Genomic DNA, 13566 nt, shown 5'->3' with positions numbered 1-13566 from the left:
TGGTTGCTGCTGGTGGGAAAAACTCCACATTCCAGTAGGCTGGGGATACAAACAAGGTCAGAAAGCTATTAATAAAGCTAAGGCCCGCTGAGGAATGTGAAACATAGGGGGGGATCTGTGAGCAGAGGATTGTGAGTCCATGGACTCCTCCCAGAGCTGGATGGGGGTAGCAGCATCTTTGAGGCTATGGTGCTGCCCCTGCCCCTCTGCACAGATGCCCTCTATCCTTCTGAAGCTGGAGCGAATGCAATTAGCAAAGTCCTCAGAATGTCCTCCTTGGCTGGGCTCTGTTTATAACTGAGCCCTGCCTGAGCATGTCTGTTGGTCTGTCTTGCAGCAGGATGCCTGTGTGCCCCCCTGGTGGTGCTGGAAATGGGATGATTTCCCTGTTTATTCTCCTTGCTGGTCTCACTGTGGAGTTGGGGTGGGAGGAAGCTGCATGTGGGACTTACAGCTATTTTCTTGGTTGCACTGGCAAGCAGCTTTGTTTTTCTGAGCAGAACAAGAAACTTGTCAGAACAGCTGAGCCTGTGGAGCTGTTCATGGGGATCAGGGGCTTCTGGTGGAGGTGGGGGGGTCTGAGGTGGACATCAGGAGGCCGTTTGCTTGTGGTGGAGTCCAAACTTTAACCCACTCTGAGCACCAGATGATGCGGGACCGAGGCAGGGGCCCGGACAGGAGCAGCTCTGCAGTCCTGAACACGTGCTGGTTTCTGCTGAACCAAGCTGGAGATGAACAAACAAAAAAAGGCTAAAAATATCAATGCACGAATGTTTCTGCAGCATCCCGGAACACAGGCGGGTTGGGCTGGAGGCCAGGTTTTTTGTTGAAAGTTGTTGCGAGCCTTGAGAGCTGAAGGAGAGAGGGCTTCCCTGCGCCTTCACGTGGGGACAGCTTGAGAAATGACCTTTAAGTGACAGCTGAGGATGACAGCAACACAGTGGCATGAGCCAGATGAGCAATGGGAATAAATTTCATGACCCTTGGCCCTCATGTTGTGATTTTTGTGGCGTTTTTTTGGTTCAAAGTAACAGTTTGATGCTGGAGCTGTAGAAACCATTCTGATGGTTGGACTTGATGATCTTGGAGGTGCTTTCCAACCTAAATGCTTCTATGATTCTTCACAGGACAGTGTCAAGGTGAGGCTGTCAGCTGTATCCAAGTCACTGCGTGCTTACCAGGGCATCTGTGCCATCGGTGGAGATGGCCCCTGGATTGTAAGCAGGCTTCTCTCACCTACATTAATCACCTCATCTAACAAATTATTGCAGCCAGCACCTGTCTCAACTAGTGACTGACAGACACCATTAACCCCACCGAGTGTCTGACATGGTGGTGCTCGCCACAAGTGCCATAGTTTCAAAGGGAGGGGAACTAAAGCTCAGTTAATGGGGTGGGACAGAGTAGTGGCAGCAACGCTGGCACGATGGCCACCTCGTTGACTCCCTGTGTAGGGCGAGCAGGGGACCTGCAGTGGGACGTGTCCTCGGTGCTGCTGTGGGTACGCGCTGTGCTGGGTGCAGCTATGCCGGCTATTTATTTTTAAATAAATAAAGTATCTCAGAGATGGGGAATCTGGCCAAAAGGGGGGAGGAGGAAGCTTTTGGAAAATATCAAGAAGCTGCTGCTGTTTTTGTAAATACATATATAGATTTCTAAGGCGGAATATCTGTGGCACAAGCTTGTTTTTAAAGAAAAAGAAGTTTCTAAGGCATGTCCTGGCTGTTTGTTGTTTTCCCTTTGCGTTGCCATCGTGCCTTGGGCGGCGTGTGGGGCATGGCCACAGGCAGTGCTGGAGGCCCTCGCCTCTACAGCAACCCCTCTCAGAGGCTGCTCCTATGACAAGCTGCCATCATCAAGCAGTTCTACTGGCTCGGGGTGGGCCCTGGTTGGGGCACAGCACCTGGGGCACAGCGGGACACGGCTCTGCTGCCTCCCCCACGGAACCTCACAGGGTTTGTCTGTGCAGAGCTGCTCCAGTGAAGCTGGAGGAAATGAAATAATGTGAAGACAGTAATTACCTTCCCTGTACTTCATCACAAAATTAAATCAAAGCCATCGCTGCTGAGTCATTTCTTTTATAGGGCTTTTTCAAAGCATGTAAAACGTATACAGACATCTGAGTTAACAGGAGTCCTTGGTGTGCCCAGTGCTAACTTCTGGAGATTTCAGCCCCCAAATTTGGAAGCCAATAACAAGAGTTATGAGGAGTGGCTGAGGGAACTGGGGCTGTTTAGTCTGGAGAAGGGGAGGCTGAAGCGAGGTCTCATTGCTCTCTACCACTGCCTGCCAGGATGTTGCAGTGAGGAGGGTGTCAGCCTGTTTTCTTAGGCAAAAATCTATAGGACTTGAGGAAGCAGCCTTAAGTTGTGCTGGGGCAGTGGAGGTGGGTTAGATTGAATGTCAGGAAGAATTTCTCCACAGTGAGGGCCAAGCACTAGAAGAGGCCACACAGAGTAGTTATGGAGTCCCATTCTCTGGAGGCTTTTTAAAGATATGTGGATATGGCATTAAGAGACATGGTTTGGTGATGGGACTCGGTAGGTCAGATTGATGCTTTTGAGAGACTTTTCCAACCCAGAAGATCCCGTGATTCTAGTTTTGGACTGGGACACTTATGGTCATGAGGCCAAGTAAATCCATATATCCCGGTTACAGCACATTGCACTTTTTGTAATAATCTGAGCAAAATGCAGGCACGATGGCCATTCTCAGAGCACTAAAGTCCTGATATTGGGACAGACAAGCATCAGTGGGGCTGCAGCTGTTGGGACTGAGGCAGAAGGCAGCCACTGTGGGAGAATTTCTCCTCTCACATATCACCAGTCAGTTATTCCCACTTCTGCATTCTCTCTCCTCCCTTCTCCAACCCCACTGAAGCAGACAACTGAGAATCAGGGCCATCTGGGGAAAAAGGAAGTAGACCCTGTTATTAAGTAGTGGGGAGCCTCAGGATCCCAGGAGCAGGCACGGAGGCATTTTGTATTTGCACAGGTTCTGCCTTGTATTGCTCATGGAAAGGAGCGCTTCCTGCTGGTGTGCACCTGCTAGGAAGTAGTTGAGCCCCTAAATATGAGCCCCTAACTATAAGCCCAGAACAGAGGCTGTCCTGGGACCCACTGAAACAAATATTAGAGCAAACATAAAATACTAGAAAATACATTAAAAATACAAGAAAGGAGAAACCCTGTCATAAAACTTGCCAAATGTGTGCCAAAAGTTTGGCTTTCCTTGGCTGGATGGATTTGAAGGTGTAATTATCAGATTTTTCCCCTGTTAACTCATCTGCTTTCTCCCAGAGCCAGAATGCTCCACCAAGGGACTGTGAGCTTCTTGTGGACCCATTTTCTAGCTGATGCTAGAAGAGGAAGTGAATGAACACTGCCCTCTCTCTGTACAGGTTGTGGTCTTACTCATGGCTCTTTTCCTTTGATCATTCCCAGCACACTGGCTAGTTTTCTTGCCTGCTGTTATACCTGCTCCAGATCTGCAGTGCCCTTCAGCACAGGTGAAGAGGGCTCCAGGTGCATAAGACATCTCAGATAAAGTACAAACCTTAGGGTTCTGCAGCACTTTAGTGACATTCTCTGCTCTATTTGCTGTTTCTAACCCATCTTCATTAAAAAAGAATGAGGAGCTGCTTGGTACCTACAGCTCATCTTCACTGGAGGGCAGCATCTGTGCCTCCATGTTGAGGTGCCTGAAAGCTGTGGAAGTTTTCTTCACGAACCCACCAGTGTGGTGCTGTGAAGTCTCTGCTGTGGGACAGTGACCACCCTTTTCCCAAAATAAGCCCCTACTCCAGTGTTCAGCCAGGTGCTCAAACATCATGGCCAGAGGAAGGCTGGAGCTCCAGATCACATAGAATCACATTGAATCACAAGGTTGGAAAGGACCGACAAGATCATCTAATCCAACCATCCTCTCTTTACCATACCTATAGAAAACCACTAAACCATATCTCCTAGCTCCCATCCAGACGCCTCTTGAACACTGCCAGGGATGGCGACTCCACCACCTCCCTGGGTGGGCCATTGCAATGCCTGACCACTCTCGAAGATAAAAAGTTCCTTCTTATGTCCAGTCTAAACTTCATCTGACACAACTTGTGGCCATTTCCTTGGGTCCTGTTTGTTGCCTGGGAGAAGAGGACAAACCCCTCCTAATCACCACCTCCCTTACCCCCGCCAGCTCCCTCAGTACCTGAGGGTGGAGCATGTCTGGTCACATGGACTTGTGGCAGTCCAGGTGGAGGAGAGAGATCTGAGCACATACACGGGGGTTGCTCTGCCACAGAGCCAGCACAGAAGTGTGGTCTTGCCCATCTCAGCTGTTCCCTGAATGGACAGCTTTGTGTTGCTGGCCCCCAAAAAGTGAGGGGTTTGAACACAGTGCTGCCAGCCCACCTGCTCTTGTAGAAGCCTGTAGTACATTACAGCATTTAAAGATGCAGCCAACCATAAACCACCCAACCCCCTTTTTTCCTTTTTGGTGTGTGCATGTGTGCAATTAACTGTATGCATAAACTGGGGATAAAAATGGCTCCAGTGTATCTTAGAGGACAAGTATTTCAAGGATGAAAAATAGTGCTGGAAAGCAAACAGCTATGGCTGCAGCACTGGCAAGTTTCTTATCCTGGAAGTGCAGATGGGAAAGGCACCTTTCCCGCAGGCTCCCACAGTGTATTTGGGGAAAACAAAAAAAGAAAGAAAGAAAAAGAGAGAGGAGAAAAAGTGAAATGACATGGTTCTGTGCACAAACACACGAAACAGCAGGAGTGTGAGCAGTCATGTAATTGCCCATGGTGAGCTACCACAGGTGAGGGAAGGCATATGGTTTTGCAGTGGGACAGTGCAGGGGGGTGATCTTGGAGGGAGGGGCACATAAAGCAAAGGGTCACTCCACGTTCTTTCCAGGGAAAACGCAGGGCTGCCGTATTCCGCCTTTGCCTCCCCCAGCCCTCCCACAGGGAATTTGGGTTTACTGGGCTAGCAGCAAAGGACCTGTCCCAGGTCCCCCTCCACTGCCAAAGCGGCACCCACCCCATGTTATCAGAGAGCTTCCCAGGCAAAGCACCAACACTGCACCTGCCCTGCAGCCAGCCGCCTCCTGCTGGGCCTGCCACGGTGTGCTGCTCACAGCAGCAGCAGCTTGGCCTCCAGGCTGCGACCCAGCACGCGTGGCGGGGACAAGCAGCAGGTGCGTGCTGGGGAAGCGCTGATAAATAAGGATCTTCTCCTGCTAGGAGTCGTCATAGAGGGGGTTGTTGTAGTTCCCCCAGGAGCCATAGTCATGGTCGTCCAGCAGCCTTCCATAGGAGGAGTGCCTGTGGGGAACATGGCGCCATGTTAGCCTGCAGAAGGTGAAATGAGTCAGGGGTGCTCATGTAGTGGGCCAAAAAGCTGTCATCAGACTCCTCAAAGCCCATATGCATCCTTCAGAGGGACAGAAAGAATGTCCAGTGCTTTGCCACTGTGAGTATCAGGACAGCATGGCACTTGTGGCACTTGCAGTGTGGACAGCAAGGAGCTGGCTGGTGCACAGCTATGGGAGCCCTGTTTATTGTAATTTTTTTTAACACGCTGGCTGCTTTGGTGCTTTATTAGTTCTTAGCACTGGGAAAGGCTCATCACCTCCACAGGACCACCTGGGAGGGAGAATGAGCTCATGCCATGCTTTGAGGCACACCTAGCAGTAAACAGGAAGGTTGGAATTAGGATAGGTTTAAGCCATTCTGCAACTCCATGATGAACATGAGACTTCCGCTCCTCTAGATCTTGTTAGGCCACACTGCTGCTTATCGTCACAGGCACAGCAAGGCACAAGGCAACAGCTTGCCCTGGGGAAAGCTGCTGTTTATGGCTGCTGGCTGAGCGGCATCTCTGGCATTTGAGCAAGGCTTTTGTAAAGCAACAAAGAAAGCCCTGGCTTTCAATAGAGACATGATGCAAAAGACTGGGACTCGAGGCCCCGCAGAGGGCCAGCCTTACCTGATCTTGAGGTACGCCGCCGCCCCAAAGACCAGCACCACCACCACGATGACCGTCACGGTTATGGCCACGATGCTGCCTGCAGGGAGCACCAGAAAGAGCAGCGCTCAGCTCCTGCTGCCAGTGCCAGATACTTGTCCTGCACTTCAATCCCTGCAATGCTCCCCCAAAAGTCCCTTATGGAGGCTGCTGGGCCCCTTCCCTTAACACGGGGCAGGTGGGTTTGGGATAAAACAATGGTTGTTTTTCCACTACTGCAGACCTGGAAGCCCCAGAGCTACCATCTATTTCTTGACCAGAAGCTTTAAAATCATCTCAGTCTGTTCTTCAGTAAAAAGGTTTTGGGGGGTCCAGCAGCCCCCAGCAGAGGAGCTTGCAAAATCCAGCCCCTGGAGCTGGACCTTTAAAGGCACATTTGAAATGTGCCTAAGCCAACCTAAGCTATTCTACGAAATCTGGGCTTTCTCCTCAGTGTTCCTGCCAGCATTAGGCAGCACCAAGTGCCAAGCCAGGGCTGGAAGCCATGCAAGGCAGAGGTTCCAGCCACCTCCACCTTCTAGCCCTTTACCCTTCTGGGCTCACAGAGGACAGGTCAAACCTAGCTTCATGCTGTCTGCAGAAGGGAGAGAAGAAACATACATCTTCTCATCTCCTAACTCACAGTCAAGAGGCTTTCTTCCTTTCCTCCTTGAATTTTTCAAGTCATCTTTGCAGCTGAGGGTTTTATTCACATCTGAGTGCTTGAGTGTGGGTATCCACAAACCCCTGCCTCTACAGATGACACAGGCTCCACGAGGAAGCACATGAGGAGAGCTCAGCTTTGCTTGCAAAACACAGTGAAAGTGAAAATAAGTGAAAAATAACTGGAAAAAAAAAATGTAACTGGCAAGGGCAGGAAGAAGTTAGATACATATTGTGTGTGCACAGAGAGGGGTGCTGCTCACCTGCACTCAAGGCATGTGGGACCTCTTCTATGGTGACACCAGTGGAGGGAGTGCTTTTGCCTTCTTCAGCCATGCCTTTGGTGGGGCTGGCCACAGTCACTGAGGGGGATGTTGGCTCGATGGCTAGGCTTGATGCCACAGCCAGTGCCCCTGGGGAAGGGACGTCCTTCATCAGTGTTGGTGGCTGGGTGGGGATGGCTGGTGAGAGCAATGCTGTCCCAGGGGATGAGTGCAGGGTGCTGCTGTCAGGGGAAGAAGAGAAGGATGCAGGCGTTCCCACAGGGCTGGGATTTGTCCCCAAATCCGTCGTGCCTCTTGCCAGGCTGGAATGTGCTGTCCAAGGACTCAAGACCGTCTCCAAGGTTGGTGGCACTGAACTGGGGGCCACTGATAGGCTGTCTGCTGCAGTGACAGTGTTTGTGGGGGTGGAGGCAGTGGACAGAATGGCCGTGGTGCTCCCATTGCGGCCACCCACCTCAGGGGACGCTCCTTTACTGGTGGGTCCTACAGTTGTCAGAGGTGTAGACTGGTGGGGAGCTGCTGTGGGGACAGATGTGCCCCCTGAGCCTGGCACTGCTGATGTCCCCGCCACTGGGAAGGGGGCAAGGGACAGTGCTATGGGGTCATCACCGAGTCCTGGCAGGAAGAAAAATAAACATTAGTAACTAGGAAACCTTTGTGAGGTCTCTGTGGCCATCACAACAGTGGTAATGGGGACTTCCTTCTCCACAGCTCCTAGAAACCCAAAGCCAGACAAAATCTCCATCTAGAAGAAAATAGTGGAAAGGAGGGTATTCTTCTTGCTCCCGTTCCCAGGCAGTGGGTTAGAGGACCTCAGCACTCTGGGAACCCACATCCCACATATCCCAGCCCATTTCCCTTCAGGACTCAGCTCCTATCCCAGGCTGGCACCCCTGTCCCCAACACCTCTCAGCAGCAGCAAGCTCCACACAGCTGGGAACTGTGACACAGGATGCCTCTTTCTTCCCTCAGTTTTCTTGTGCATTCATTCATTCATCTCCATTTCTTAACATAAAGATGAGTCATTCTTTCCCGTCCCCACCAGTGGCTGCTCTTTTTTTTCTTCCTCTCTGTTCTGTTCTCCACAGGGCCAAACTCAGCTCTGGGCCACCACTAGCAGCTCCATGGGCACAGCTAGACTGGAGGAAGAGTGTGCCAGCAGCAAGTGACATCAGGGGAAATTTTTATTCCCATGCTCTCACTTACATATAACCCCCCAGCATCCTAGCATGGGCCTACATGAGAACTGAGGACAGAAATCTCAGAACAATACTGATTTTTGTTGCCATCCAGAAGGCCAGTTCCCCCAAAGCCCCTTGCTGGTGGCACCAGGAGAGCTGGCTCCGAACCCCAGGTGCCTCCAGCCACAGCCTGGAAGAAGGCAGCCACCCATTCCCATGGCCCACAGCAGGTGGCACCCAAAGTTCCCAGCTGGGTTCACCAGGAGCATTGAGCAACACCTTTCTCAAGCAACAAGTGCTGCCAAGGCAGCTGGGAGGATTCAGTGGTGCAATCTGCATCACCACCAAGCCAGCTTTCCCATCAGCAAGCACTGGTAATTCCATAACACAATCACAGCAGCAGGCACATAAGTCTCTGCAAAAGAAGGTGTAGAACACACATCCACCATTTTAAGAACTCTACACCAGTGGTGGCCAAACTAGGGCAGAAAGCAGTTGCCAGGCGGTGGCTGAGGACATGGACATGCTGACAACCTGAATCAAGCACCCCTCCAGCCCTGGGGTTCTTGAGATCAGGGCTGAGGCTGTACCTCAATTGCTTTGAAGTAATGCTTCCCGCATATTTACTGGAGCATGTCAGCCGGGTGCAACTGGACCAGCAGGTTAAAGGCTGCCACCCCAGCTTCTCACAGGAAGCTCCAAGACCCTCAGTGGGCTAGTGGCACCCTGAGCACTCTGTTAGCTCTCTGTGAGGAGAAATGCTGTGCCTTTCATGGAAAGGAGCAGCTTGCTGCCTCCCTGGTCCCCCTTGCTGCTTGCCTGAAGCCTCACTCCGAATACCAGCCAGATTTGTACTAAGGAGGCAATACTGTGAGGTAGCGTTTGCAGAATTACCCCCTGCACTTGAAGAAAGCCATCCCACGCTGAATGTCAGGGATGGATGGGCTCTCTTGCAGGAGCAGCACGCCTGCTCCTGTTAACAACCAAGAAGGAGACCTGCTATGGGACAGCTTCCCTTTCAGTCCCCATGGATTCAGAAATTCAAAACACATCCTCACCCCTGCTTGGTTTTGGGTTTGGTTTACCCAGTGTCTATGTGTCCTTCAGGCCAGCACCACCACCACGGTCTGCCTGAACAACTGGGGCAAACTAGTAGGGATCCTGCAGAGCTGGCAGCGCTGCTGGCTGGGATGAGTCAGAAAGTTTCTGATAATATCTACATGGCACGAGTGCAGCTGGCCTTACAGCCAGGTCTGGGTGCATGCCTCAACTGGGCACTCATCCCCAGCAGTCACAGGTCACAGGCATTGCCCAGGAGAGCTGAAGACACCCCAGTGCTCTAGGGATCCCACTGGCAACCTCAGGTCCTTCCCAATAAGCCACCACAGCCCACAAAAGACAGCCCTTCCTCCTGGTGCTGGGTGGCATGCAGCAAGCCAGAGCTTCTACAAGCACATCTGAAAAGGTGAAGAAATGCTGAGGTGGTGGTTCCCTTGTTTGCTCAGCACCTGGGATGCAACTGTGAGCAGTAGCCAGAAGAGTGAACTAGAATAAAGGATTAAAAAAACACCAAAAATTTTTCCTTCAAAGCACATGACTTCAGAGGCAGGCAGGGGTTGTCAAAGCAACTGAAGGACATCAGTTATCAAAGGATACCACGCATAGCTCAACCCTGAGGAATCTGCCCGTCTAATTCCCTTATGGCAGCAACTGTCCTGCAAGAATCTGGATGGGAACAGAACAGGATGGGGAGCACCAGGTAGCCATGCACAAGCAGTGGCTTGGCACAGCACCCTGCACCATCCACCTTCCAGCCCCACATGAGCTCTAAGTGGCCACTGGCGTGAGTTGTCCTCTTGGAGAAGATGGGAAATCCCTCTAACACGAATGCTTACATTTTCAAGAGCATTAATTGCAGTCACCTGGGAAACCCCAGGGAACACCACTGAGTGTGTGGATTGATTCCTATTGGCATGCTGCTGGCCCGGTTAGTCCATGGCAAGCAGAGGTGATGTCTCACCCTCACACAAGCTAAACTCTGCTTTAACAGCACATACCTAGCCTGGGCTGGGAGCCTCATTAGCAGTGCATTGCTCATCAGCACTCAGAGCAGGCTGTTACACCAGCTGAGAGGCAACGTGAAAACAAGACAGCTCCAGCCCAAGAAAAATGAAATCAGACACGACAGCTGTGCCACAGCAAACTGGCACCCAGCAAGAGGTGGAGATGGTGCTCTCAACCAGCTTCCATTTGACATGCTGCACCTGATACAGCCACCAGAAGGTCCAACTGACCTAACCCACATGGGGAATGCAGCTCTCACCCCACTTTAACCCAGACCCATGGGGGGATGCTCCCCAGCCATCACGTTTTGCTATATGCCTGCCTCAGGAGGCCAGTGGTACCGCTTTGGGGAATAGCATGGCTGTTTCTTTCCCTTCCTTCCCAGCAGCTTATCTTGGCTACAACAGCTTCCACACTTAACCCAAACACTCTTTCTGAAAGATGGGAATGCAGCAAAGAGCAGCGAATAAATTCACCCAGAAGAGAGCTCTCTCGGCTGCCCAGAGCACACCTATTCCATGCAGCAAAGCTAGGTGACACTTCCCATCCCAGCACCTGCTGTGGGACAGGTACAAATAGAAGCACATGTTTAAGACACAGCATCATTTTTTTTTTCGCTTCTAGATCTATGTTTTCATTTTGTAAGCAAAACTTAAGGCAATCTCAACATCTGCCCACAGGATCTCCCAGGGGCAGATGCTGCTCCATCCCCACGCACCACAGAGTGCTGGGGGCTATGAGCAGAATGAGGCCCTATTACAAAAGCTGCTGGCTGCAGCTGCTGGTGCTTCTGAGAGTAAATGGAGAGCTTTATGGGTGATAAATTATAAATGCTGGCAGTGTTATGTGAAAATACATAGCTTGGGATGGTTTATTCATGCAGTCTGTTTGGAGAAGCAGCTGACCCTTCTGAACCAGGAGGGCTTGCTCTGGATGAGGAGTTCAGTGGTTCCTTACCCACAGATGCACGCTATGCAAGCTCTCAGCAGGAAGCAGTACAGTGACCCCTGACTCCCCTGCTCCTACAGCACGCAGTGCTTTATTGCTGTGTGGAACAGTAAAACAGTATATATTTAAATATAGGGCAAGGGTTTCCTGCTTGTAACCTTGTTAGTTAAGCCTTCACCTCTGCGGCCAATGCTTTCCTGTACTGTACTGCTGCTCCTCCTTTTCTGCTGTCCCTTCTCCTTGCTTGTGCTCAGCTTACGGTGTTTCTGCTTTCCAGCCTGACGCTGGCAGCCTGCAGCTGTGATGCAGAGCTCCCTGGTATGAGCACATGCAGGCAGCGCTGGGTTCTCTGCCTGGATTCCTGCTTTTTCTGCGAGCACTAGGAGCTGGGCAGCCTCACCTCCTGCTGCACAGCTAGGTCGTGCTGACAGCCACACAACATCTGGGGAGGGCAGTGAGGGGAGGAGAAAGACAGGGTCCAATGCAAATGCAGTAACAAAGCTTTCAGTGAAAAAAAAAAATCTCTGGCACTCAGATCACGTGTACCCTCGGTCGCTTTGACTTAATGGCTAGCTGGGCTGGCTTCCTGCATGGTCATTAAATGGGTTAAGCCTAATTGCTCCCAAGCCTGAAGCTTTCTGTAGTTCAAAGAAACAGGCACGCAATGGAAACAAACATGCTGTCTGCATCTGTCACCTGCTCTCCTGTGTCTGTCTCCTTGGGAAAGGCTGTCCCAGGTGTCCCTCTGCCTGCCTGGGGACAAAGCCACAGGGGTCTTGGTGCAGAGCATTCACCGAGGATATATTTCCAACCCAGGGAGCAGCAGCTGCCTCCCTGCGGGCAGCCCAAGGAGTGGTGAGGATGGAGGGATCCTCTGGCTCTGGTTGGTCCCTGTCCCCCTGTGACAATGAGGGGATGTGTCTTTTGTTATGGGTGCTGTCATGGAGGCGCAGCAGCTGTGGGACAGATTCCCCCAGCAGGGTTGGAGCAACTGCAGAACTTTGCTTTGCATCTTGCTGGTCCTGAGCTGCGACAAAGAAGGAAAAATGTGCTGAGATGGGTCTGGCTGGGCTTTGGTCTGGTGTGCCACAGCAAGGCTGTGAGCAGATGAATCTGCCTTCTGAGTACAGGAATGGCAAAAACTTCCTCCTCCTTTTCTCAAACGCAATGCGAGATGCTATTATCTCATTAGAGGGGCAGGAAAAAGCCTGGTGATATTTGGTACTTGCCAAGCTGCCTTCTCTCCCAAAGAATGAGCTCAGAGCATATTTCAATAATAATTTGTACAGTTGGCTGGGTTGTTTTTGTTTTAAAGGTGAAAAAGTTTGGGGTTTTGTTTGTTTTTCTTGTAAATACCATTTCAGTGCAGAAAATAATAACATATATATACATATATAGCATATCTACATGTACATCTATAGGAAGAATCCAAAAGATCCGTGCTCGTGTGGAAGCATCCCAAGAGGCACGGAGTTGGAAATTTCCCAGGGGTCTTCCACAGGGTCCCACCGATGCTGCCACGGGATGCCCTAAGAATGGTGCTGGCTTGGCTCGGGCACTGGGAACAGCTCGTCCCCAGCCTCAGCATCGCCAGCAGGCGCAGGTGGGACACTCGGCTGCAGATGTCCCAGGAACAGCTGCCTCGCTCCGGACCGTTTGGTCCCCGAATGGCTGAGCGCTCCCGCACCTCACCAAGCCGGGCACCGCTCGGTGCCGCCGTGCCACACACAGCTCGGCGCTAAATGCTTCCTCGTCCAAAGCGTTTGTCCCCGCGCGAGGCTCGCTGCTTCGCCAGGCTCTTTCCCCCTCCCCGGGCTGCCCCCAAAGCCTCCCGAAGTCCAGGGGCGCTCCCGGAGTGCGCCTCCGTGGGTACCCGCGGACACGCGTGGCTCCGGGCTGGACGCATCCCGACCGCCGCCGGGACTCACGGCCAGGAGGGCTGCTTCCCATAGAGCCTCGAAGCGCCCCCCGCATGACAAGGGCGAGCAGCGCGGTGTCCCCCCGCGTTCCCCTCCCACGCGCGTCCCCACCGCTCACCTGCGGGCAGGAGGAGGAGGAGGGCGAGGAGGAGGCGGCAGCAGCAGCCCATGGTCCCGGCGGCGCGAGCAGCCGAGGACGGAGGGAGGGAGAGACGGAGGGAGGAGGCGGGGGGAGGCATCGCCCGCCCCGCTCCCCGCCCCCCGCCCCTCTCGCCGCCCGCAGCGGCACCGAGAGCGCAGCGGCACCTGCTGGCACCGGCACCGCGCAGCCACCGCTCCCCCCTTCAGCGCGGCTCTGGCTGCAAACGCCACGCGGAGACCGTGAGAAGCCTCGGAGACCTTGCCGGGCACCGTCCTCTGTCTCCAGCTGCCGTCTGCGTGGCCACTTCCTCCTGGTCTCGTTGGCACTGGCCGCTTCTGCGTGGCCACCTCACCTGGT

At 52.6% G+C, this 13566-nt stretch overlaps 1 protein-coding gene across 1 annotated transcript; it reads right to left on the bottom strand.

The window, feature by feature from the left end:
* Positions 1 to 4775: 4775 nt before the first annotated feature.
* Positions 4776 to 13342, bottom strand: PARM1 (prostate androgen-regulated mucin-like protein 1). The gene is made up of 4 exons (XM_072336358.1): positions 13186 to 13342; positions 6935 to 7570; positions 5991 to 6069; positions 4776 to 5326 (listed from the first exon to the last, which is right to left on the bottom strand). Exons 1-4 carry the CDS (start codon positions 13304 to 13306, stop codon positions 5242 to 5244), a joined length of 921 nt encoding a protein of 306 aa, XP_072192459.1. The 5' UTR covers positions 13307 to 13342; the 3' UTR covers positions 4776 to 5241.
* Between the last annotated feature and the right edge of the window lie 224 nt (positions 13343 to 13566).

Source organism: Excalfactoria chinensis, chromosome 4, assembly GCF_039878825.1.
Source record: "Excalfactoria chinensis isolate bCotChi1 chromosome 4, bCotChi1.hap2, whole genome shotgun sequence".
NCBI lineage: Eukaryota > Metazoa > Chordata > Aves > Galliformes > Phasianidae > Excalfactoria > Excalfactoria chinensis.
This window is presented reverse-complemented; position numbering and strand designations above follow the sequence as displayed.